Source organism: Tamandua tetradactyla, chromosome 4 (genome assembly GCF_023851605.1).
Source record: "Tamandua tetradactyla isolate mTamTet1 chromosome 4, mTamTet1.pri, whole genome shotgun sequence".
NCBI classification, from domain to species: domain Eukaryota; kingdom Metazoa; phylum Chordata; class Mammalia; order Pilosa; family Myrmecophagidae; genus Tamandua; species Tamandua tetradactyla.
The window spans coordinates 144,995,837-145,023,123 of record NC_135330.1 but is presented as its reverse complement, the minus strand read 5'-3'; the positions used below and the strand labels follow the sequence as shown (position 1 = coordinate 145,023,123).

The window sequence follows — 27,287 nt, the reverse complement described above, 5'->3', positions numbered from 1 at the left end:
TTTCATTTTCAGTTGCCTCAAGATATTTTCTAGTTTTGTTTCTGATTTCCTCTTTAACCCATTGGTTCTTTAAGAGTATATTGTTTCATTTCCACATATCTGTAAATTTTTCATTTTGCCATCGTTATTGATTTCTAGCTTCGGTCTGTTGTGGTTGGTGAACATGTATTGTACTTCACTCTTTTTATATTTATTGAGACTTGTTTTGGACTCAACATATGGCCATCCACATGCACTTGAGAAAAATATATATTCTGTTCTTATTAGGTAAAGTTTGTGTCTGTTAGGTCTAGTTGGTTTAGAGCATCATTCAATTCTTGAATTTTCTTGCTTTTCTCCTGAGTAGGTGTTCTACCCATTATTAAGAGTGGTGTATTAAAATAGTAGGAGACTGGAGTCTGTTTTTCCCTTCAAATCTGTTAGTGTTTGTTTCATATATTTTGAGGCTCTGCTATTTAGTTGCATATATATTTATAATTGTTAGTAGCTTTCTACTGAATTGTTCCCTTTATCAGTATATAATACTTGCATGGTATTCTTTATTGCATCCTTTTACCCCCAACTTACATGTATCCTTGACATTAAGATTAGTCCATTGCAGGCAGCATATAGTTGAGTCATACTTCTTTTTATCCAATTTGCTAATCTCTGCCTTTTGACTGGAGAGTTTAATCTGTTTACATTTAAAGTCACTACTGATAATATAGCCTTTGCAAGTCGTATACATTTTTTATCCATCACTTCCATTAAAGCCTATTTTTATATTTATTTGCTTTTCTATGTTCTACCATATAGAGTGCCTTTTCATTTCTATCTGGGTGTATTTTTCATCTTTATTCCTTGGGGTTACCATGTAATAATTACATTAAAATGTAATATCCTAGGTATATAATAACTAAATTTGATTTGATACCAACTTCACTTCCATAGCATACATATTTCATTTTTCTATACCCCTCTGTCCCTCACCATTTTTTTGTACTTGTTACCACTTCTATCTTTGTACATTGTATGTCCAGAAGCACAGATTTATGATTACTTTTTATCCTTTTACATTTTAGCACCACTAGAAAGTGGAGTTACTACGATAATACTGGCATTTATAATTACCCAAATGATTACCGTTATCACCGGTCTTTATTTCACTGTGAACCACTGTCTTGTCCTTTCTTTTCAATCTGAAGAATGCTCTTAGGCATTGCTTGTAGGACAGGTCTAGGTAGTAATGAACTGCCTCACCTTTCATTTATCTGAGAATGTCTTAATCTTACCAGATATAAAATCTTGGCTGGCATGTGTTTTCCATTCAGCACTTTAAGCATTTCAACCCACTGCCTTAATGGTTTCTGATGAGAATTTGCAAGCCAATCTAATTGGGATTCCCTTGTATGTGACACATTGTTTTTCTCTTGTAGCTTTCAGAACTCTCTCCTTGTCTTTTGTATTGAATACTGTGATCAGTGTATGATGGGGTGTGTATTTCTTCATGCTTATATTGTTTGGTGTTCTCTGGGCCTCTTAGAAGTGCATATTCACATATGATATAAGTGACTTATCACATTTGAGAAGTTGGAAAGTTCCCTGTCATTATTTCTTTGACTAGTCCTTCTAGTCAAAGAAAGGGAAAAGACTGCCCCTTTCTTCTTTTGGGAGTCCTGTAATTTTGTATCGGTTTACTTGATGGTGTCCCAGAGGTGTTTCAGGCTATTTTTGCTTTTAATATCTACTTTTTCTTGCAGCTCCTCAGCCTGACTCATTTCTAGTATCTTTTCTTCATGATCACTGATTCTTCTGCCAGCTCTACCCTGCTCTTGAATCCCTCCCAGATATTTTTTATTTCTATTTTTGTGGTTTTTAATTCCAGTAGTTCTGCTTGGTCCCTTTAAAAATTTTATCTCTGTACTTATTCTCTGTTTACCTGAAATCTTTTAGTTCTTTCTCTATATTTTCTTTCTTTTCCTTGAAAATTTTAAAGATCATTTTTTAAAATATTTTTTTCAATATGTCTACATTCTTATCTTCCTCATTGGCATTTTCTGAATTTGTATCTTCTCCCTTTTGAGGAGCCATGGATTCATCTTTCTTTGTCATGTACTCTTTTGTTGGCACTGTGTATTTTAATAAAAGATATTAATTCTGAGGCTAATTTCTTGAGGTACCTGTTTCTTGGTTTTATAACCAGCCAGTGATAAGATAGGGATTTTCTTGAGCTTTGGTCCTCCAGTCAGGGAGGTCTGTCCAAGGCGAATGCAGTGTGCCGGTTTTTCCCTTTCTTATGTGTCTTTGTCTTGTCCTGGGCTTTTGCTTGTTAACTGTTTTTAGTTTTTCTATTTGCAGGAGTTCAGTTGCCCCCTTGTTTCCCAAGAAACAGATCTCCCTCTCCTGTAAGCTGGCGGGCCTTTGTTTTAGACTCTGATGCTGTATTTTTTTACACTCCTTATGTTGTTGCAAGCTGCTGAAGCTTAAATTCTAGGACGAGGACACAATGTAGTAGACTTTCCCAAGTCAGTTTTTCCGAGCCATAACAGGGTTATGGACACACAAAGGAGGTGTACACTAACTCCAAGATGCCCTGGGGAAAGGGATCAGGAAAGGCATCAAAACCTTCTTTGATGGCTGAGCTTTCCTGGCCTACCCCACAGATGTTCTCCTTCAACTGACTGCCATCCGCATTCCTGAGGAAGCACACCACCTTTAAATCTCACCACCACCCGTGTACTGGGCAGTTTGAAATAATGGCTACCCTCAGTGCCCAGCCCCCAGTGATCCGATTATGCTAATTAAAATCATGATCAGTATTCATGCCTACCCCTGTTCTTGGGGAAAATGATATTTATGTCCCTGTCTGTCACCACACTCAGTAAAGGTCTGCCATGAGTGTGGTGATATGGGCGCCGGTAACTACCATGCACAGAGAGTAATTTACTTTTTTACCGTAATTTATCAGCTTCTTCCTCCTACTGTTCTTTGGATGTTACACAGTGTTATTCTAGCCTCCAGAGTTTCAAAATAGTTGTTTCAGACAGTTCCTGCCTGTTTAATAGTTGTTTGGGTAGAAGGACTGTGTCCTGGAGCTCCTACCATACCATCTTCCCAAATCAGCCGTATTTTTTTGTAGATTTATTTTTTTATCTGTATAGTACCTAGGCATGATTTCTCATATGTGACAGATAATATTAGCACCCATTTTTGTGTGGTTACCATGAGACAGGCTTTGTTTGAAACACCTTACCAAATTAGCTCAATCCCCAGAATAAATTAGATTTTAATTTCATCCTTGTTGTACAGATGAAGAAACTGAGGTACTGTGATGGTATAGTAACTAGGTCAGGCACCTTATACCTAGACCATTAGATTTCAGAGCCATTTCTTAACCATGACATCCTGCTACTTCTCAAATTACTTTGGTTGAATGAATGAACTTAAAAACTAGTGTTCAGTTTTTCATTTACCAACAAAAGTTACATAGTATTTTATAGCAGTTAAGATTTTTTTGTCTTACTGTAATATAAAAGTTTTGTAACATTTAAGCAAGTTTTAGAATTCAACAAGGGAGAGAAGAAATGTCATTCCATCACCATAATACAAATCACTATTATTTGTTTTGACTTCTTTCCCATGCTTTTTTTTTTTATCTTCAACAGTGGAAATTTATTATTTTACAATTTTGAGGCTCTGAAAATGTCCAAATCATGGCATCTTAAGACAATGCTTTCTTCCCAAAGACCAGCTGTTGGCAGTCCTTGGCTCCTCTGTCACATGGCAAGACAAGACACATTGTAGCGTCTGCTAGTCTCTTCCAGGTTTCATTGATTTCAGCTTCTTGTTTCCTTGGCTCTCTCTCTCCATCTGAATTACATTCTTTTATAAAGGACTCCAGTAAGAGGATTAGGACATATCTTGAATGAGGTGGGTCACACCTTAACTGAAGTGACCTCATCAAGAGGTCCTAGTTACAGTGGGTCTACATCCACAGGAATGGATTAAATTTGAGGACATGTTTTTCTGGAATACATACAGTTTCAAACCACCACACATGGATTACTTCATTTGATATTAAAACAAATCTTTTAAGTAGGAGCTATTATTTCACACCTATTTTACAAATGTGGAAAGTAAGGCCTGGTAAAATCACGTAGCCAGCTTAACAAGGATCAGTGTGGGCATCTGGACCCAAAGCCTTATGTCAAAGCCCATGCTGTTTACAGAGCTCTTGACTACTAACCAGTCCATCAATATGTCCTACAAGTTCAACTTCAAAACATATCTCTCACAATCAGCTACTTCTCACTTCCTTCACAGCTGCCAACCTGATGCAGTCACCATGATTATTAGTCTGAACTATTACACGTCTCATAACTGATTCTCCACTGTCACTCTTGTTTCTGTACAATCCATTCTCACACAATAGCCTGAGTGATCTTTTAAGTCTTACATGTTAATACCCTACTTATTTCCCAAAAAAGCTTCCTATCACGAGGCTCCTAAGTGTGCTGGCCCTTCCCTACCTCTGTAACCTTGTCTTTTCCCACTCTCTCCCGCCTCACACAGTTCCACTCATATGAACTTCATTCTGAAGTGGGACCCAGACATGCTCATGTCCCACCCTAGAGCTTTTCCATGGCTATTTTCTCTATTTCAGACACATTCTTTTTTATCTTCCAGTGACTGTCTCCTTCTCATCCTTCAGACCTCTTCTCAAATAACAATGCTCCCCCCTTGACTAACTTTGAACTTATTCTGGGAGGGGTGGGGATATATGTGCATATGTGAATATGAGGAGGAGGCAACTTGCTTTATGCCTCCTCAGCCATGTACTTATTTTATTCCTTAGGGCTGGTCATTTCTAATTTCATCTGTTATATTTGAATTTTTCATGTCAATCTCTCAAGATAGCTTTTCTCAAAATACTGTTAACTTACCACACTGACCATCACTATTCCTTCACTTTGACAATGAAGCTGAAATTAAAAGAAATAAATTATCCAAAATCAGTAAGCCAATAACTGGCAAGGCTGAAACTTACAATTCTAGGTTCCATTCAGTGCTTTTTCACTCAGTGTTCACAGTTGTTGTAAGCAGTTCAGTAAGGGCCAAGTTATAAGCTCAGATTTATTGATTTTTATGTTTATAGAGCGCTGTTCAAAAGAATCTTTTAAAAGCAATTTTACATCTATTTTCTCACTTTCTTCATAAAAATATCCAAGTAGGTAGCAAGTCAAATTACTTTCATCTTATAGATGAAAGGGGCACAAAGAGGTTAAGGGATTGACTGAAAACATAGGTCTTGAGTTCCAGTTGTGATATTTTTCCATTAAACCATTCTGCCTAATTAATCAAATAATATTCAAATAAACTATCAATACACAAACACCTAGGATGAATTAGAAGAGTTAAGGAAAGTATAATTACATTACATGTAAGGTTTATTTGTTTAAGGAGACAACATAAATATTAGGATTCCCTTGTCTGAAAAGGTTTAAGTCAAAAAGGAAGATACCAGAATCACAAAATTTTAAAAACCATGGATAAAGGAAAGCCTGGATCAAGGAAGCGCTCTTTAGCAAGAGACACACATGGCTATTAACAAAATTGGAATATTTCTCGTTTTTCAAATGAATGCTGAGGATGCTGACATGATATTCCACAATGATGCAATCTTGGAATAAATGGAGTACAGGTGTGAGCATCAATTCCATGTTCCTGAGATTGAGGCAAAAGATTTTAACATTTATCCAGTAATTTGGTGTAAAGTAATTCCGATTCTTTTATATTCTGAAAGCAGGATTTTTTAACATATTAAATGACTTAATACACAGGAACCCACACCTGGCTTAAGAGTCCGCTTTATTCACTTTACTAGGGGTTGATTTTGTCTTTCAGAGAACCATTAAATTTGTCTTCTCTTTCACCAGACTTGAAAAACAATCAAGCATTATGAGAAATACAGGAAGTCTTATATCAAGTAATACATGACAAATTGAAGTCAAAATGGTCTATATACATTGACAGCAAATTCTCTGGTATACTCTGCACCAAATGACACTACCAAGTTTACCAGCTGTAAACTGGTGATACAGGATGGTAGTTTCCAAGGAATATGCTTAATCAGGCCCTCAGAGTACTCTAGAACCTGTATTTTAAACAAAAGACCCAGTGATACTAGATTTTAATTAAAACTATGGTTTAGGAAAAGGAATTTTAACCTTACCATGTGTCAGATTAAATATACAATAAAGTTATAAATCATGAAATTGAACAGAAAAAATTTTCTCTCTATGAAGCATTAACATATCTAAATACAATATGGTTTAAAAAGTGAAAGAATTAAATTGTGCATATTGTAGTTATATTCATAAAGTATGCTAACCAAAAACTATACAACAGTGTGAAACATTAATGGCAAATCCAACTACAAAAGAAATATTACTCTGAATTCATGTTTCATCGAGCGTCAAAAACCACCAATCTTTTAGTCCTTTTCTTGTACATTATTCTGTATCTACATTCTCTGCATCTGATTGGATCCCTGGATTTTATTTCATTTTCTGTGTGACAGTCTCCACAGGTATAGATCATTGATTGCTGCTTTGGGGATTGCACATCCTCTGGGTGTTCATTGTTAGCATGGAGAAATCTGCTCACCCGAGGATCCAAGCAGTACCCAGGTCGTGGCTTGCCCATACTTTTAAAATAGATGTTTTTTAATGTTGTTAGACAGGACTTTGTTTTGTTTTGTTGTGGAGGAGAAAAGAATTTATTAACAATCTTGCAAGAATGGGCACACAGCCAAAAAATAGTGAGTGGCATGCCAAGCAACTGAAAGTAGTAGTATTCACACAAATCTCTCCTGGTTCTCCACTGATTGGATACTCCAGAGGTTACAGCCTATCTGCATAGTCTGACTAATACAGATTTCCCTCTGAAGGTTCCTGCTTTTGATTACACTTTATATTTCAGTGACCCTGGCCATTACTCATTTAAACTTGTTTCTACCTATTTGGCACCAATTCTAGGCTTGTGTCAGAGGCTTTCTCCTCTCCCTACCTGCAAGACCGGTTTGAACTGTCCTGCAGCCCTTTCCTGTGCCATCTTGAGTGAAAGCTAAACTTAATTTTATTCATACAAATCTCCCCTCTTTTTGAACTCTCTTAGTTTTCACACTTTAGTCTTTCCTCAAACTTGATGAGAGTATTTTTGCATTCTTCATCTTAGGGATCTTCTTCTTTAAGGGGGTACAGATTGTTTTGCCTGTACTGAATAGGCATTTGCTTGGTTAAAGCCACCTCAGCAAGTCTCTGAACTAACCTTCGGGCACATGGGATAATTCAACACCCAAGTGCTGTGAGTACCCCAGTTATGATGATTAAAGAAATTAACTTGGACTGTGCCACTCCTTTCCATTTCTCAAACCAGCCTTCTAACCATCCTGTGAGGGGGTTATCAATGTCTGAATTTTCATCCAGTTCTTCAGATAAGGCCATTAGGCCTTGTAAAGCCTTGGTGATTGTTCCATCTGGGGCTGTATTATTGGGAATAAATATACAACACCTACCCCCGACCATAACACAAACCACCTCCCTTGTTAACTAGCATCATGGACAAGACTATTTTAATACAACTGATTTCATATTTTCATTGGTAAAAGTTTTTTTTTTTTAATACATGTAGCAGGGATGTGCACAGGCATTGTCTTTGACTCATTAATATTTCTCTCAGAGAAAAATATGCAATGATGTTTGATGAACCCGTTCTCCTGCAAACTGGATGGTGGTATGTAGCATGGGCTCGAGTATCAGGACCCAGCAGTGATTGTGGATCTCATGGACAGGCTTCTATTACCACAGATGATGGGTAAGCAAGATGTTTAATTATTACTTAAGCAACTTTCGTTTTTTGTTCGTGAAATAGTTTTCTTGACTTACAGTCTTCTTGAAAGAGAACTTTAAGTTAGGTAAAAAGTTTAGTAAGACTAAAAAAATTTTAAAAAGCTTAGTAAGACTAGAGCATAATATAGCTACTAAAAATTTAAGTTCATGTGATCGTATGCCAAATTTAAGATCTTGACAGAACAAGGCAGTTAATAAGACCACTGTTCTATACTCATATCAGGTGGCATTTGTATTTCTGGATACTAAATTGTTTAAAAATATATTACTAAATTAGAAATTAAATAGAAGAAGGTGACAAGGATACTGAGGAGTTGAGAAACCATAAAAAATATGTATTTATCACATTTGATAATACATATGAAAGTAATTTCTAAATCATAAAGCAGTTTAAGATGTTACGATTTTATTAAAATGTAGGGAAAGTTTTGCTGCTTAAGAATAGCTTTTATCTACAGAATGCTTTTCAGTTTATAAAACACTTTCGTATGTAACATCACATTTGATGCCCTCAATAACTTTGTGATGTGGCTAGTGGCACCATTTTCTACTCAAGGAAATAGAGAAACAAAACTGTAAATTTGCTTTGAGTCACGTGAATACCATGTGACAGAACCACAACTGGACCTGGAGTCTCCTGACTCTAAATCCAATATTCTTTGTACTGTGTTACTCTGATTTATGTATTTGAAAAGGACTATCATTTGTAAGAGAAATTCAGTTTGTTCTTTATTAACTCAAGACCAAACTGTTTGAAATAAGTTGAAGTTATATAATAGTAATTTCAGTTTGGTTCAACTCATAACAGAGCTGTCCAAATTTGCAAGACTTTAAAAAAAAAATGACTCTCCACAAATCTGTTTCGGGGTGTACTTCATCTTTGGTGTTTGACTTGGTAATTGTAAAGCGATTTTGCTATGATTTGTTCTAATAAATTATCATACACTGATTCTAAGTTAACCAATAAAGACTTAAGAGAATTTTTTACCTTTTGCCTTTTTAAAAAAGCATCTTGGATTCATCTGTCATGTATTTTCTAAAAATAACTACTTAGAAGCTCTGAAGTGATATAAAAAAATTTCTTAAGAATTTTTTAATCAGATTAAAATGTGAAAAACAAAACCATCATGCTGTGAATTATCTGTTGCTGACTGTATTCAAGTAGAAAGCTGTAGGAAAAAAATCTAAGCCGTAGTTGTATATGTCCTTATCACCTTACTCTAAGATTGTATGTTAGACTTGAGGAGACTGTTTTCATCCTGGACTGTGTGATTCCCATATACAGTTCATTCAGTTTAGCAATATCATGACATTTGGAAACTAAGAGGCTGTTAATGAGTATAGTTGGGTAGATTTTAAACTGCTTGTAAGTTGAAATCTTGTATTAAAAATTTGTTGCTCCTATTAAACTTGAGCTAGGCAGACTGGGGAGCAGCCTAGAACCTAACAACTCAGGAGAACTATTCATCTAGGAACAGAGTTTTTGATCAGGTTAAATTCCTTCATTTTACTGATTAAGCCATTCAACTAGTGAGTGGCAGAGCTAGGACTAAAATCAAGATGATACCTTTTTATTTTATTTTTTCTTAATCAATGAATCTCTGTTGATTAACATAAAATTTGAAAACACAATTGTTAAATTTATTTCATTTAATAAATCATGAATCATGTTATATTTTGATGTCACTGTTACTTTATCTCTTCTTAGGGTTGTTTTCCAGTTTAAGAGTTCAAAGAAATCAAATAATGGTACAGATGTTAATGCTGGTCAGATACCTCAGTTATTGTACAGGTATTTAGCATATTTATAATTAATCAATATGGTTTGTTCTTGTAATGAGATGATTATTATGAAATATGAGAAAATAAGGGAAATTATTTTAAGCATTCAGGAAATTCATATACTAGGAGTAATATGGCTACAATTAACAAAGATTAATAATTTAAAACATTTTTTATATATTTTAAAGTATTTTTTACCTCAAACTTAATTTGCTCGACTGATTATATTATACTCATAACAGTATTTTAATAGCTTGTTTTTAAAATCTGTCTTGATTTTAGAATGTTTTAAACTAACAAAATTTGTATTAGGGAAATGAAATTTAGACAGGAATATATGTGAGGACTCCAGATTTGAGCTTAATTGATTTGCTGTAGTTTTACAGATCTTGTTCATTTCATGATAGAATGAATTGGAATATCCCTTAAACGTTTTTACTTGAGATATCAAACTTGCATAATATAATCATTACACTTTTAACATTATTTAAGCATTTTACTTGCTTCGCATGAATTCAAACATGCTTGCATTTTTCTAGGAGATGACTGTAATAGTTTTAGAATAAATAATTCAAATAAATATCAAATCTCATTTTTTAAAATGTCATTATTACATTTAGAAATAAAAATCAAAGGAATCACCTCAAGAACAGTAATTCTTTATTTCGTCCTTTCTAGTAATTACTTACTTGTAGAAGCTGGGTCATACTGATAAAAATAAGAAGAGATTTTCGTTTGTTTTTATGAAACGTTTTAGTTATTTTTTAATATGTTTTATAAGCGTAATAGTAGTTTTAGTGGACTGCTACTGGTTGAAGAATTTCCTAGCAGTAGTATTTTCCCATTTATATTCTAAATGATATGTGTTCTCCAGTAAGAGAAGAGGGCCTCAACTACCCAGTGTTACAAGTTATGGAATTTAGAAGGGAAAGTTCTCACAATGCCAAAAATTGTGCTTAGCTTTGGAAAATGCTTTTGAAAAGTGTAACTGACATTTTGCTTTAAACAAAAAAATGTCACTGGAATTTCTAACATAAATTTGTTGTGTGTGTCTACTAACTTCAGACTTCCAACCAGTGATGGCAGTGCTTCTAAAGGCAAACAGCAAACCAGTGAACCTGTACACATTTTAAAAAGATCATTTGCAAGAACTGTCTCAGTGGTAAGCCATATAAGTATCATTTTTGAAAATTTCAGCTTTTCTATTCATTGCTTAGTTTCATTTTGATATTCAGAGTGTAACTACTCTTCTAAGAGTTTACCTCAGCATAGCTTTATGATCTCAGATTTTGTATTGCCATTTCATCGACATTTATGTCTAGGCCAAAGACAATACATGCTTTTAATAAAGGGAAAATAGATTTGTTCACTATGATTTTAACATGCCCAGCTTACTTGAACTTACCTTATCTAAACTAACTGATGGGTTTGCCGTTCAGTTATAATAGTTTCATATGCTAAAGGAATTAGAAGGTGAAGGAAAAGGTAAGGGTAGTGCTAGCCCCAAAACTGTTAATTTAATATTTGAGGAAATAATTTAAACAGTTGTATATCTAACTAAAGAATCTGTTGAACTACTTGATTATCTCCAGTCTACATTTAAAGACTCATGATGCTATTGGGGTTATCAATGTGGAATGAAAACCAACATGATGTAATTAAAAGATCAAGTTTTATACACTCAGGAAATCTGAGTTAAGTCATTGCTCTTTCATTTATTAGTTGAGGATTCTTATGCACGTTATCTAAATAAACTATATCATAGCATCTTTATTAATTTCTAATGAAGAGTACAAAAATGTTTTTTAAACTGTAAGGCACTATAAGAATGTGATTTATTATTATACCTGGTTGTCTTGTATGGCAACAAAATCTATGAGGAAAATGTTCTTTCTTTTATTATTATTTTTTTAAACCACAAAATTCATGTCCCTTGCATGAATGAAGTAGAGTAGGGATAAAGCTATAGTAAAAGCATACTAAAGTTCTTTCCCCACTGCCCTGTTGTCATCATATATAACTACTGTTTATATTTTGTTGTTTATCTTTCCAGACCATTTTTGTATGCACACGCAAGCTTAGTGTGTTAATTTTCTTGCTTGTTTTTAATGGTACTTGCAGTTTTCCATCTTCCTGTTTGTTTTATTACAGCAGTTGTAAAAATTGTACGGAAAGTAGAGTTCCATATACCACCACCAACACTATGCATTAGTGTGGTGTCTGTTACAATTGATGAAACAGTGTTATTTTTATTATACTATTAACTATAGTCCATAATTTATATTAGGGTTCACTGTGTTGTACAATTCTATGTTTTGTTTTGTTTTATTTTTTTAATCTGGCAACATATATACAGCTAAAATGTCTACCTTTAACAACATTTAATTTATACAATTCAGTGGTATTAATTACATTCATAATGTGCGACCATCACCACTATCCATTTCTATAACATTTGTCACCACAAATAAAAACTCTGTACCAATTAAGCATCAACTCCCCATTCTCTACCTCCAGCCCAGCTCTTGCTAACCGGTATTCAGTTTCTGAGATCTACAATAGTTATCTTTTTTTTTAATTGTATGAAATATTTTACTATGGAATTTTAAAACATACTCAAAATAACAAAGTTAATATAATGAGTTCCCATGCCTTCATCACTCAGTTTCAACAGTGACATTTTGCCAATCTTGATTATTCTCCTACTTTAATTCATTAATTAATTTTGGCTGGAGCATTTAAAGCAGATCTCAGACATCACATCATTTACCCCTATAAACTTTAGTATGATCAGTAAGAACATTTTTCTGTATAACTGTAATGTTATTACATTTAACAAAAAATAATAATTCCTTTAAAACTGTTTTTAAAAGGCCACTTTGACAGGAGTAAGGATTTGGATTAGATGAGGAAAGATAAGAGGGAAGAAACTAATTGGCTAGTTAAAATCCCAGGGCAACACAAACAGGGCCAAAAAGGGAGCAGTGATAAATGACAGTGGAGAGCAAGAGGATAGCAGTAGAGGGGCACTCAACAAGAAAATGGAACTGGATAAATTTGTAGAATGAAGGATTGTCAGGAGAGTAGGATTATACTCGGTATCTGCCTTATCTGCCTTAGTGAGTGTTGTGCCATTTTCTCAGATGGAGAAGCCATATAGCTGAAATTAAAAGTATAGATTTTAAAATCAGATAGCCGGGGTTCAAAGCAGCTTGTGACCTTGAACAAGTTATTTAATTTTCCTTTGCCGCAGTTTCCTTATCAGTGAAATGGGATGATAATAGTGTCTACTTTACAAGGATGTTATGTTGATAAAATGAGATAATGCATTTGTAGTATCTAGCGACATCACTGATACTCAATGAATATTTGCTGTCATTGTCAGTGTGGAAAGAGGAGGAGCAAGCATTCTAAATTAGATGCTTAGTGTAGTTTTCAGGGTTTGAAGTGCCTGTGAAATCCACATAAAGATAGCAACTGGCAAACAAAACCAGGGTCTGGAGAGCTCACACAAGTAGTCTGGATTTGGAGATACGTCAGTTGGGAGGTCACCAGCGTGTAGATGTAAGTTGAAGCTATGTTTGTGGATTATTTCAAACAGGGAGAGAAGAGTATGTAAGGTAAGAGAAGGAATAAGGATGGAACCTTAAGTCACCAATATTTGGGGAGAGGTGGAAGAAGAGGAGTCTATAAAGGAATCCAAGTAAAATTCCAAGAAGAAAGAGGAGAAAAATCAGAGGACAGTGAGGTCATGGAAGTCAAGGCAGGGGTGAAAAAAGGAGGAAGCTCCAGGAGTTTCAGGAGCCATAAAAGGTCAAATATGAGAAATGTTGGAAAATACATGTTGAATTTGGCTGCTATGGGTTATTTCATTGGAGGGGACTGTTTCAGTATCATGATGGAGATAACAAGCCAGACCTACAAGAGGGTAGGGCAGTGATGAAATGGAGATGTATGTTTGTTCCTGCTGGGTTTTTTTTAACTTTTTGTTTTTTAATTGAGAAATATAACATATAAATAAGTAGATAACAATAAATTTCCAAGTACATTTTAAGAAGTAGTTATAGGACAGATTTTAAAGTTTGGTATAGGTCGTAGTTCCACAATTTTTTGTTTTTTCTTCTAGATCCTCCAAGACACTGGAGACCAACAAAATGTCAATATAGTGATTTAGCAGTCATGCTCATTTGTTAAATCTTATCTTCTCTATTATATTCCATCTCTTTAAATAACATATATACATTAGAGCAATAAATTTCAAAGTACGTCACAACAGTTGCATGTAAAACGCATTTTTCAGAGTTTGGTATGGGTTACAATCCACAATTTTTAGTTTTTATTTCTAGCTGCTCTAAGGTACTAGAGGCTAAAAGAAATATCAGCATAATGATTCACTGTTTGTGCTCATTTGTTAAACCCAACCTTCTCTGTATAACTCCACCATCACCTTTGATCTTTCTCCCACTCTTTAGGGGTATTTGGACTATACTCATTCTAACTTTTTCATGTTAAAAGGGCCTGTTGATAATATGAGACAGGGGATGGAACTAGTTGATATTCTGGAGATGCTGGCCCCTCTGTATTTCAGAACTTATCTGGTCCAAGGACTCACTGGAGATTGTAGGGTTTGGAAAGTTACTTTTGTGGAATCTTATATAATGCTCTAGGTATTCTTTAGGATCGGCAGGAATGGTTTTCATTGGGGTTTGGCAAGCTATGATAGGTAGCAGTGTCTAACTGAAGCATGCATAAGAGTGTCCTTCAGTGTAGCCTCTCAACTCTATTTGAACTCTTTTAGCCACTGATACCTTATTTGTTGCACTTCTTTTCCCCCTTTTGGTCAGGATGGCATTGTTGATCCCACGGTGCTATGGCCAGGCTCATGCCTGGGAATCATCTCGCACGCTGCCAGGGAGACTTTCATCCCCGAATGTCATGTCCCATGTAATGGAGAGCACAGTGGTTTCACTTGCAGAGTTGGGCTGAAAGAGAGGCCGAATTTGAGCAACAATAGAGTTCCTCCGGAGGGGACTCTTAGGCATACCTACAGATAGGCTAAGCTTCTTTGCTACATACATAAGCTTCACAAGAGCAAGCCTTAAAATCAAGTGCTTGACCTATTGATTTGAGTGTCCCTAATGTTTGGCACAGTATCCAGGGTTTCCCTGATGATAAAGTTTAATAGTTCTGTAATTTTTCTCCTATCCCTCAAGGGACTTTGCCAATACTTTTTGATTATCTACTTAATATACTCTGGGATGTATCCAGGCATTACCTTAAGCTATACAGAATTAAAGGCTCTCATTCTTATTCTGGGTTCCCTGTGTTTGGATTGTTTAAATGGTATATGCTACTCAGAATTTATGCTCTGTAAATAATAAAACTTTCTTCCTTAGGTCTCAAAGAGTAGATGAAGTTCTAAAATACAGGCAATGTCTTCCTTACCCCTGTATTCTGCATTACTTTAACGCGACCCAATCAACTTCATTCTTATCTCTAAATACCAAGTTATACAGTATAAAACAGCTCCTCAAAATCCAACCCTCCAGACTAAATGTGACTATTGTAAGAGCTTACAATCTAGATCCCAGTTTTCTTATAAGTATTTTCTAAATTGGATCATACAATATTTGCTCTATTTATTCTTGCTTATTTTGCCTCACCAAATGTCATGGTCAGGTTCATGTGTCAACTTGGCCAAATGGTGGTACCTGTTTGATTGAGCAAGTGCTGACCTGTCTGTTATGATGAGGACATTTCATAGAATTAGATCATGATCACATCAGATGCATCCACAGCTGATTCCATTTGTAATCAGCCAAAGGGGAGTGCCTTCTGCAATGAGTGATGCTCAGTCTGATCACTGGAAGCCTTTTAAGGATTCAGAAGAGACAGGCTCGCTTCCTGCTTCGGCTGGTGAGACTCTCCTGTTCGTCCAAACTCTCCATCATAATCGTCAACTTCACAGCCTGCCCTGTGGAATTTGGACTCTGCATTCTTGCGGTCACGTGAGACACTTTTATAAATTTTATATTAGCGAGTGTTCCCTGTTGATCCTGTTTCTCTAGAGAACCCTAACTAATACATCTTGGTACCAGGTGTGGTTCTTAAGAAACAGAATCTTAAAAATGGGTTTTGATGAATGGTTTTCTACTCTGACTGGACTCAAGGCACTAAGGACTCTACTTCCCGTAATCAGAATGACACTCTCAATCCATGGAGTGAGTTGGCAAAAGAGATAGTCAAAATATCCCCATTCGATTCTCCTAATGCTTCGCTTGTACGAAGCCAGGCTCTGGTGGATAATGTTATTGTCACCTTTACAGAGTTTTGTGGAAATAAGAGGTATAGAGATGTTGGCTGGTTGTTGTTAGATACACTGGCTACACTAAGGAGTGAAAGGGATGGGCTTAAGCCTTCAAACGAGAAGCTTAAGTGTCATCTGACAGATGTAGAAGTTTCTATGAGTATCCCAAAGGAAAATCTTATTTCCTGTAGCCGTACACTTGAGGTCTATGAAAATCAGACTCAGAATCTTATTGGTATAGTAACAACTTTATGACGTAAACTGAAATCTCAATGTTGCATGCTGTCTGCTGTTAAAGTGAGGGCGTTGATTGGAAAGGAGTGAGACCCTGAAAAACAGGGTGGTGACATATGGATTGATAATGATGTCGGGAGTGAGGTTGAAACCCTAGGTCATGCTGAGTCTTCTCTAGATAACCCTGTAATAGTTTGCCCTGAGGACATAGCCACCCCACCTCCAGCCTGCCTTGAGGAGTTGGACACCCAACCTCCTCCTTAAGGGATTAACCCTAAAGTGATTAGTCCTGTTTCACCAGATGAAACTGCAAATGAAGGCCCTGAACCAAATGGCTTGGAAGATATTTCTAAATCTTTTCATGACCCACCCCACCACCCCTCATTTCTTTCAGACCTGTAACTAAAGTCCCAACAGGCCCCTAAAGGTGAGGTACAAAGTATCAGACATTAGGAGGTACATTATACTCCAAAAGAACTGTGTGAGTTTTCCAATTCATATAGACAGAAATCAGGGGAATATGTGTGGCAATAAGGGTGTGGGATAATGGTGGGAGGAATATAAAGCTGAATCAGGCTGAATTTATTGATATGGGTCCACTAAGCAGAGATTCTGCATTCAATATTACAGCTCGAGAGGTTAGAAAAGGTATTAACAGTTTGTTTGGATGGTTGGTTGAAACATGGATCAAAAGGTGGCCGACATTACCTGAGGTTGAAATGCCAGAACTGCCCTGGTATAATGCAGATGAGGGGATCCAGAGGCTTAGAGAGACTGGAATGTTGGAGTGGATTTGTCATGCAAAACCTGCCCTTACACCCCAGAAATGTCTGGAGGATGCACCTTTTACCAGAAGAGTGAGAATAAATTTGTGAGACTAGCACCATCATCCCTGAAGAGCTCTATGGTTGTACTTCTCTGTAGGTCAGATATTACTGTAGGAAGTATTGTCACTGAGCTGGAATCCTTAAACACAATGGGGATGATGGGATCCCGAGTTGGCAGAAGCCAGGTGGCAGCACTTAATTGCCGAAGACAGGATAGATGTGGCTATTATAATAGACAGCAAACTCAAAGCTGGCATCAAAATTATATGACTCACAGAGATTTGTGGCATTGGGTAGTAAATCATGGGGTACGTAGAAATACAATAGAAGGGTAATCTACTAAACTCTTGTTTGAGCTGTACAAGCAAAAGAGTTCTAGGTCAAGTGAACAGAAGTCTAACCTGAATTAGAAAAACACAGAGTCACGGCCCCTTAATCAATTTCCAGACTTGAAACAGACCCAGAACCCTTTGAATGAAGGAAAGGTCCCTTTTGGGGGAGAACCCTGTTATACTGCCACAAATTTATACTGTTAATCTTCCTCCAAGCCTTCCCCGAGGAGACCGATGGCCTTTTACCAGGGTAACTGTGTGCTGGGGAAAAGGAAATGACCAGATATTTCGGGGATTATTAGACACTGGTTCAGAAGTGACATTAATTCTGGGAGACCCAAAACGTCACTCTGGACCACCAGTCAGAGTGGGGGCTCATGGAGGCCAGGTGATCAATGGAGTTTTAGCTCAGGTCTGTCTCACAGTGGGTCCAGTGGGCCTCCGGATACATTATGTAGTTATTTCCCCAGTTCCAGAATGTATAATTAGTATAGACATACTGAATTGGCAGTATCCCCACATTCTAACTCTAACTTGTGCAGTGAGGGCTATAATAGTGGGAACGGCCAAGTGGAAGTCACTAGAACTGCCCCTACCTAGCAAAATAGTCAGAAGCAATACCAATTCCTGGAGGGATTGCAGAGATTACTGCCACTCTTAAGGACTTGAAGGATGCAGGAGTGGTGATTACCACCACATCCCCATTCAACTCTCCTATTTGGCCTGTGCAGAAAACAGATGGGTCTTGGAGGATGACAGTGGATTATCGTAAGCTCAACGAGGTAGTAACTCCAATTGCAGCTGTTGTTCCAGATGTGGTATCACTGCTTGAGCAAATCAGTACATCCCCTGGTACCTGGTATGTAGCTATTGATCTGGCAAATGCATTTTTATCAATAGCTGTTAGTAAGGACCACCAGAAACAGTCTGCTTTCAGCTGGCAAGGTCAGAAATATACTTTCACTGTTCTACCTCAGTGGTATATCAACTCTCCAGCCCTCTGACATAATCCTGTCAGCAAGGACCTTGATCATTTCTCCCTCCCACAAGAAATCACAGTGGTCCATTGTATTGATATCATGTTGATTGGACCTAGTGGCAAGAAGTAGCAACTGCTCTAGACTTACTCGTAAGGCATTTGTGTGTCAGAGGATGGGAGATAAATCCAAGAAAAATACAGGGGCCTTCCACCTCAGTGAAATTTCTAGGTGTGTCCAGTGGTGTGGGGCATGTTGAGATATCGCTTGTAAGGTAAAGGAGAAGTTGGCCCCTCCTACGACCACAAAAGAGACACAACGCCTGTTTGGTCTCTTTGGATTTTGGTGACAACATATTTCTCACTTGGGTGTGCTCCTCTGGCCCGTTTATCGAGTGACCAGAAAAGCTGCTAATTTTGAGGGAGAACCTGAACAAGAGGAGGCTCTGCGACAGGTCCAGCCTGCTGTACAAGCTGCTCTGCCACTTGGGCCCTGTGATCCAGCAGATCCAATGGTGCTGGAAGTGTCAGTGGCAAATAGAGATGCTGTCTGGAGCCTTTGGCAGGCCCCTATAGGAGAATCACAACGCAGACCCTTAGCATTTTGGAGCAAAGCCTTACCATCTGCTGCAGATAACTACTCTCCTTTTGAGATACAGCTTTTGGCCTGCTACTGGGCCTTAGTCAAGACTGAACGTTTAACCATGGGCCACCAAGTTACCATGAGACCTGAATTGCCTATCATGAGCTGGGTGTTGTCTGACCCACCAAGCCATAAAGTTGGGTGTGCACAGCAGCACTCTACTGTAAACTGGAAATGGTATATATGAGATAGGGCCAGAGCAGATCCTGATGGCTCAAGTAAGTTACATGAAGAAGTGGCCTAAATGCCCATGGTCTCCACACCTGCCACATTACCTTCTCTTTCCCAGACCAGAGCTATGGCCTCTTGGGGAGTTCCTTAAAAACTGACTGAGGAAGAGAAAACTCGGGCCAGTGTACAGATGGTTCAGCGCGATATGCAGGTACCACCTGAAAGTGGACAGCTGCAGCACTACCACCCCTTTCTGGGGTGTCCCTGAAGAACAGTGGTGAGGGGAAATCCTCCCAGTGGGCAGAACTTCGAGCAGTGCACCTGGTTGTTCATTTTGCTTGGAAGGAAAACTGGCCAGTGGCGCGTTTGTATACTGGCTATTGCTAATTGTTTGGCTGGATGATCAGAGACTTGGAAAGACCATAATTGGAAAATTGGTGACAAAGAGGTCTGGGGAAGAAGTATGTGGATAGATTTTTCTAAGTGGGCTAAAAACATGAACGTATTTGTGTTCCATGTGAATGCGCACCAGAGGGTGACTTCAGCAGAGGAAGGTTTTAATAATCAAGTGGATAAGATGACCCGTTCTGTGGATACCAGTCAGTCTCTTTTCCCAGCAACTCCTGTCATTGCTCAATGGGCTCATGAACAAAGTGGTCATGGTGGTAGGGATGGAGGTTATGCATGGACTCAGCAACATGGACTTCCACTCACCAAGGCTGACTTGGCTACAGCCACTGCTGAGTGCCCAATGTGCCAGCAGCAGAGACCCACAGTCAGTCCCTGATATGGCACCATTCCCCCGAGGTGACCAGCCAGCTAGCTACATGGTGGCAGGTTGATTACATTGGACCGCTCCCTTCTTGGAAGCAGCAGTGATTTGTTCTAACTGGAATAGGCCCATACTCTGGATATGGGTTTGGTTTCCCTGCGCTCATAGCTTCTGCCAATACTACCTTCCGTGGGCTTGCAGAATGCCTTATCCATCATCATAGTATTCCACATAGCATTGCTTCTGATCAAGCAACACACTTCACAGCAAGTGAAGTGCGGGAATGGGCACATGCTCATGGAATTCTCTGGTCTTACCATGTTCCCCATCATCCAGAAGCAACTGGATTGATAGAACTGTGGAATGGCCTTTTCAAAACTCAATTACAGTGCCAACTAGGTGGCAGTACCTTGAAGGGTTGGGGTAATGTTCTCCAGGAAGCTGTGTATGCTCTGAATCAGAGTCTGCTGGATGGTGCTGTTTCTCCTGTAGCCAGGTTCCATGGGTCCAGGAACCAAGGGGTGGAAATGGGAGTGGTACCACTCACTATTACTCCTAGTGATCCGCTAGGAATATTTTTGCTTCCTGTCCATGCGACCCTCATCTCTGCTGGTCTGCAGGTTTTAGTTCCAAAACAGGGAGTGCTTCCACTAGGAGAAACAACAATGATTTCATTGAACTGAAATCTAAGACTGCCACCTGGTCACTTTGGGGTACTTATGCCAGTGGATCATCAAGCTAAGAAGTGGATTATATTATTGTCTGGAGTGATTGACCCTATGAGGAGAAAGTAGGACTGCAACAAATAATGAAGGTATTGAAGAGTTTTCTTGGAATATAAGATATCCCCTTGGGCATCTTTTAGTACTACCATTCCCTGTGATTAATATCAATGGAAAACTGCAACAACGTAATCCAGGCAGGGCTACCAATGGCTCTGAAACTTCAGGAATGAAGGTTTGGGTCACCCCACCAGGCAAAGAACCATGGCCAGCTGAAGTGCTTTGCTGAGGGCAAAGGGAACATGGAATGGGTAGTGGAAGAGGGTAGTGATAAATATGAACTTCGACCACGTGATCAGTTGTAGAAACAAGGACTGTGATGCTGTTTTGTTCCTGTTATACTATTTAAGTTGTAAGAGATCAAGTTTAAGAATGAATATTACCCAAGGACTTGCACCTTGTCCTGGAGAGATTTAATGTGTTTCCAGTTATATACAGGACAGTTGAGTATTGTTAGCTGAAAGAAAAAAATGTGTGTTTTGTTGCTTTTTATTTAGAAAGTAGGTATGATTTAAGGTGGTATGTATAGCTGCCAAGTTGACAAGGGGTGGACTGTCATGGTCAGGTTCATGTGTCTACTTGGCCAGGTGGTGGTACCTGTTTGTCTGGTTGGGCATGTGCTGACCTGTCTGTTGCGATGAGGACATTTCATAAAATTAAATCATGATCATGTCAAATGCATCCACAGCTGATTCCATTTGTAATCAGCCAAAGGGGAGTATCTTCTGCAATGAGTAATACTTACTCTGATTACTGGAAGCCTTTTAAGGAGGATTTTGAAGAGACAGGCTCTTCCTGCTTTGGCTGGCTAGCCTCTCCTTTGGAGTTCGTCCAGACCCTTCATCGGATATGTCGACTTCACAGCCTGCCCTGTGGATTTCAGTACTCTGTGTTCCCATGGTCACGTGAGACACTTTTATAAATTTTATATTTGCGAATGTTCCCTGTTGATTCTCTTTCTCTAGAGGACCCTGATTAATACACCAAATACCCCCTAGGTTCATTCACATTGTTGCATGCCACATAGCTTCTTTCCTTTTCACAGCAGCACCATGTTTGTTTGATCATACATTTACTCTGTTGTTCACCAGTCTACTTCTCAGTCAGTGCATCTTTCAGCCACCTCCATCTACTAGGCCTCACGTATAATGCCAAAAGTGAACAGTACATCAGTTTTAGATAATTTTATTGTTCCCATGAAAAAGATAGCCAGTAAACAAACCCTCACCAAATAAAAATATCCAAACATCCCCCTAACTCTTCTCCATCCCCCCATTATGTACGTCTGGTATTGCTGTGCTACTGTTGATGTTTTATTGTTAAACATTGCCTATAGCATGCAACAACATTTTTCCCCCATACCCAAAGTTTATACACTCTCTGTACAAGATTCCTACCTTTCCAGCAGTTTATGCAAGAACTTATTTTTATTTTTAGTTTTAATTGGTGGGACACATGAGTCTTTACAACCCCTTTCAATCATGTTCACCTTCAATATAGTGATATCACTTATAGAATCACTAATGAATTGCCTTCACTTGTATCCATTCCCTTAAAATTAACTTCAACCTCACTAGCTAACTGTTCACCCATTTCTAGGTTCCCTATACTCTATATTATAAGCCTCTAATTTTACCTTTACCATGGTCATATAGAAGTGAAATCATACAGCATCTCTCCTTTTGTGTCTGGCTTATTTCACTCAGCATTATGTCCTCAAGGCTCATTCATCTTGTCACGTGCTTCAGGACATCGTTTCATCTTACTGCTGCTTATTCCATTGCATTTATATACTACATTTTGTTAATCCACTCGTCTGCTGTTGGGTACTTGAATTGTTTCCATCTTTTGGCGATTGTGAATAGTGCTGCTATGAGCATCAGTGTGCAAATCTTTTGTATGTCACTGCTTTCAGCTCTTCTGGATATATACCAAGTAGTGGTATCGCCAGGTCACAGGGCAACTCAATATTTAGTTTTCTGAGGACATACTGAACTGTCTTTCATAGCACCTACCATTATACACTCCCACCAGCACTACATCAGTGTCCCGATTTCTCTACATCCTCTCCAACATTGTAGTTTCTGATTTGTTTTACAGCAGCCATGTTTAGAGATATGAAGTGGTATTTCATTAGTCTTGATCTGCATCTCCCTAACAGCTAATGAGAATGAGCTTGATTCATGTGTTGTTTAGTCCTCTGTATTTGCTCTTCAGAAAATGTCTATTCATATCATTAACCCAATTTATAATTGGGTTGCTTGTTCTTTTGTTGTTGAGTTGTATGATTTCTTTATATATACGGGGTATCAAACCTTTATCTGATGTGTGTTTCCAAATATTTTCTCCCATTAAGTTGACTGCCTCTTCACCTTTTTGACAAAGTCTTTTCAGGCACAAAAGCATTTGATTTTGAGGAGTTCCCATTTATCTATTTTTGTGGTTGTTGGTTGTGCATTGGATGTAAAGTTTAAGAAGCTACCTCCTATTAGTTGGTCTTGAAGATGTTTCCCTACATTTTCTTCTAGGAGCTTTATGGTATTGGTTCTTATATTTAGGTGTTTGACTCAATTTGAGTTAATTTTCATATAGGGTGTAAGGTAAGGACCTCTTTCATTCTTCTGGCTATTGATATCCGGTTCTCCCATGTCCATTTATTGGAAAGATTATTTTGTCCCCATTCGATGAATTTGGGGGCATTGTCAAAGATCAGTTTACCATAGATTTGGTGGTCTATTTCTATGCTCTCGACTCAATTCCATTGGTCAATACTTCTATTTTTGTGCCAGTACCATGCTGTTTTGACCACTGTGGCTTTATAATAAATTTTAAAATCAGTGAGTGTTAATCCTCTCTTCATTCCTCTTTTTTAGAATGCTTTTAACTGTTTGGGGTCTCTTTTCCTTCCAGATGAATTTGGTAACTTGCTTTTCCAAGTCTTCAAAGTAGGTTGTTGGAAATTTGATTGGTACTGCGTTGACTCTGTAGTTTGATTTAAGTAGACTTGGCATCTTAACTGCATTTAACCTTCCTATCCATCAGCATGGAATGTCTTTCCACCTATTTAGATCTTCTTTGATTTCTTTTAACAAAAGTTATGTAGTTCGCTGTTTACAAGTCCTTTATATCCTTAATTAAGTTCATTCCTAGGTACTTGATTATTTTAGTTGCTATTGTGAATGGAATTTTTTCTTGATTGACTCCTTTATTAGGTCATTGCTGTGTACAGAAATATTACTGATTTTGTAGTTAATTTTGTAAACTACCACCTTGCTGAATTTATTAGCTGAATTAACTTTGTTGTAGATTTTTCAGAAATTTCCAAGTATAATATCGTGTCATCTGCGAATAATAAAAGTTTTGTTTCTTCCTTTCTAATGTGGATGCATTTTATTTCTTTTTCCTGCCTAATTGCTCTCACTAGAGCATCTAGTACAATGTTGAATAACAGTAGTGACAGAGGGCATCCTTGTCTCTTTCCAGATCTTAGAGAGAAAGCTTTCAGCCTCTCACCATTGAGTATGATGCCAGCTATGGGTTTTTCATATATGCCTTTGATCGTGTTGAGGAAGTTACCTTTGATTCCTATCTTTTGAAGGGTTTTTATGACAAACGGATGTTGAATTTTGTCGAATGCTTTTTCAACGTCAATGGAGATAATCATAAGATTTTTCCCTTTTGATTTGTTAATGCGTCATATTAAATTGTGATGTTCTTGTGTTGAACCCTCCTTGGATTCCTGATATGAACCCCACTTGGCTGTGATTTATAGTTTTTAAATGTGCTATTGAATTTGATTTCCTAATATTTTGTTGAGAATTTTTTCATCTATGTTCATTAAAGAGATTGATCTGTAGTTTTCCTTTCTTATAGCATCTTGACTCAGTTTTGGTATTAAAGTGATATTAGCTTCATAAAATGAGTTAAGTAGTATTCCTTTTTTCTCAATTTTTCGGAAAAGTTTGGGCAAAAACTTTAGTTCTTTTTGGAATGTTTGATAAAATTCCCCTGTGAAGCCATCTGGCCCTGGGGTTTTCTTTGTAGGAAGATTTTTGATGACTGTTTGAATCTCTTTACTTGTGATTGGTTTATTGAGATCTTCTGTTTCTTCTTGAGTCAGTGTAGCTTGCATATGTCTTTGGAGGAATTTATTCATTTCATCCAGGTTGTCTAGTTTGTTGGCATTTAGTTGTTCATAGTGTCCTCTTAGGATTTTTTCATTTCTTCAGGCTCTGTGATAATGACGTCCTTTCTCATTTCTGATTTTGTTTATTTACATCCTCTCCCTTTTTTTTCTTTGTCATTTGTCATCCTTGCTAGCTCCCATTGTTTTATTGATTTTCTCGAAGAACCGACTCTTGGTTTATTGATTCTTTCTATTCTTTTATTCTCCCATTCATTTAACTCAGCTTTAATCTTTATTTCTCCTCTTCTTTTTGCTTTGGGGTTAGTTTGCTGTTTTTTCTCAAGTTCTTCCAGGTTAGCAGTTAAGTCCTCAATTTTTTTCCTCTTTCTACTTTTTTAATATAGGCATTTAGGGCAATAAATTTCCCTCTCAGCACAGCCTTCGCTATATCCTATAAATTTGGGTGTGTCATATTCTCACTTTCTTTCATCTCCACATAGCAACTGATTTCTCTAGCAGTTCCTTCTTTGACCCTCTCATTGTTTAGAGTATGTTATTTAATCTCCATATATTTGTGAGTGTTTTTATTCTTTGGTGGTTATTGATTTCCAGCATCACTCCATTGTGATCAGAGAAAGTGTTTTGAATAGTTTCAGTGTTTTTAAATTTATCAGGACCTGTTTTATGTCCCAACGTATAATCTATCCTGGAGAATATTCCATAAGTACTAGAGAAGACTGTATATCCTGGTGTTTTGTGGTGTAATGACCTATGTATTTCTGTTAGGTCTAATTCATTTATCAGATTGTTTAACTTCTCTATGTCCTTGTTATCTTCTATCTAGTTGATCTGTCTGTAGAGGAGAGTGGTGTATTGAAGTCTCCAATATTATTCTTGAATCCTCTGTTCCTCCCTTCCGTTTTGCCAATGTCTGTCTCATGTACTTTGAAGCTCCTTGATTGGGAGTATAGACATTTATGATTATTATTTCTTCTTTGCTAATGGTCCCTTTTAATAATATTTAGTGTCCTTCTTTGTCTCTTATGATGTCTTTACCTTTAAAGTCTATTTTGTCTGATATTAGTATAGCTACTCCTGCTGTCTTTTGGTTATAGCTTGCATGGAACATCTTTTTCCATCCTTTCACTTTCAATCTATTTTTATCCTTATGTCCAAGATGAGTCTCTTGTAAGCATTATATAGCTGGGTTATATTCCTTACTCCATTCTGCCAATCTGTATCTTTTAATTGGTAAGTTTAGACCATTAACATTCAAAGTTATTACTGTAAAGACATTTCTTGAGTCCACCATCTTATCTTTTTCATTTTATTTGCAGATCTATATTCTCTTTTCCTTTTTTTTTTTATCTTTTAGGTTAAACTTGCTGGTACTCTTCAATTCTGTGCCCTCCTCCAGACATCCCTCTTCTATCTTTTTTTTTATTTTGTCAGAATTCCCTTTAGTATTTCTTGTAGAGCTGGTCTCTTGTTGGCATAATTTCTCAGCCTTTGTCTGTGGAAATTGTAATCTCTCCCTCAGTATTAATAGGACAGTTTGGCTGGGTATAGAAGTCTTGGTTAGAAGTCTTTCTTTTTCAGGATCTTAAATATATCATACCACTGCCTCCATAGTGCCAGTTAAGTACTCTGAACCCAGTCTTATGTGTTTCCCCTTGTATGTAGTAGATTGTTTTTCTCTTGCTGCTTTCTCGATTTTCTGCTTCTGTTCAACATTTGACAGATTGATTAGTATGTGTCTTGGGTAGGCGTGTTTGGATTTATTCTATTTTGAGTTCGTTTGGCTTCTTTGATTTGCGTATTTATGTTTTTAATAAAGATTGGATATTTTTCCCCCATTATATCTTCCATTAATCTTCCTAGACCTTTACTCTTCTCTTCTCCTTCTGGGACAATGATGATTTTTATATTTGTGTGCTTTGTTTTGTCCATCATTTCCCTGAGATCCAATTCAGATTTTTCCATTGTTTTTGTCATTTGCTCTTTTGTGTGTTCAAAATCAGTTGTCCTGTCCTCTAGTTTACTTATTTTTTTCTTCTGCCTCTTCAAATCTGCTGTTGTTTCTGTCTAATATATTTTTAATTTGGTCTACAGCATCTTTAATATATTGAAAGAATATTTTTCTATTCTTTAAAATTGTTCTTTATGCTCTTCCAGTGTCTTCTTTATCTCCTTTATGTCATTAGCCATCCCACTGATTTTATTATTTTGTTTTATTTATTTATTTATGTATTTATTTTTGCATGGGCAGGCACTGGGAATTTAACCCAGGTCTCTGACGTGGCAGGTGAGAACTCTGCCTGCTGGGCCACCAGGGCCCACACCCCACTGATTTTGTTTAGTAAAGTTATATGAACATCTTTGATTATTTGCTCGAAAATCTGTTTCTCCTCTGGTGTTTTAATTTGGTCATTAGACTAGGTTGTAT

The 27,287-nt window shown here is 37.3% G+C and overlaps 1 protein-coding gene across 15 annotated transcripts in view; it reads left to right on the top strand.

Moving 5' to 3' along the window:
• Positions 1-27,287, top strand: part of MYCBP2 (MYC binding protein 2) — a 371,029-nt gene that overhangs the window by 152,164 nt on the left and 191,578 nt on the right. For all 15 annotated transcript variants that reach the window (XM_077158462.1, XM_077158472.1, XM_077158469.1 and 12 more), the window contains 3 exons: positions 7,720-7,854; positions 9,598-9,681; positions 10,737-10,833. In XM_077158462.1, the coding sequence (XP_077014577.1) occupies positions 7,720-7,854; positions 9,598-9,681; positions 10,737-10,833 (316 nt within the window). The remainder of the gene's footprint in view (positions 1-7,719; positions 7,855-9,597; positions 9,682-10,736; positions 10,834-27,287) is intronic.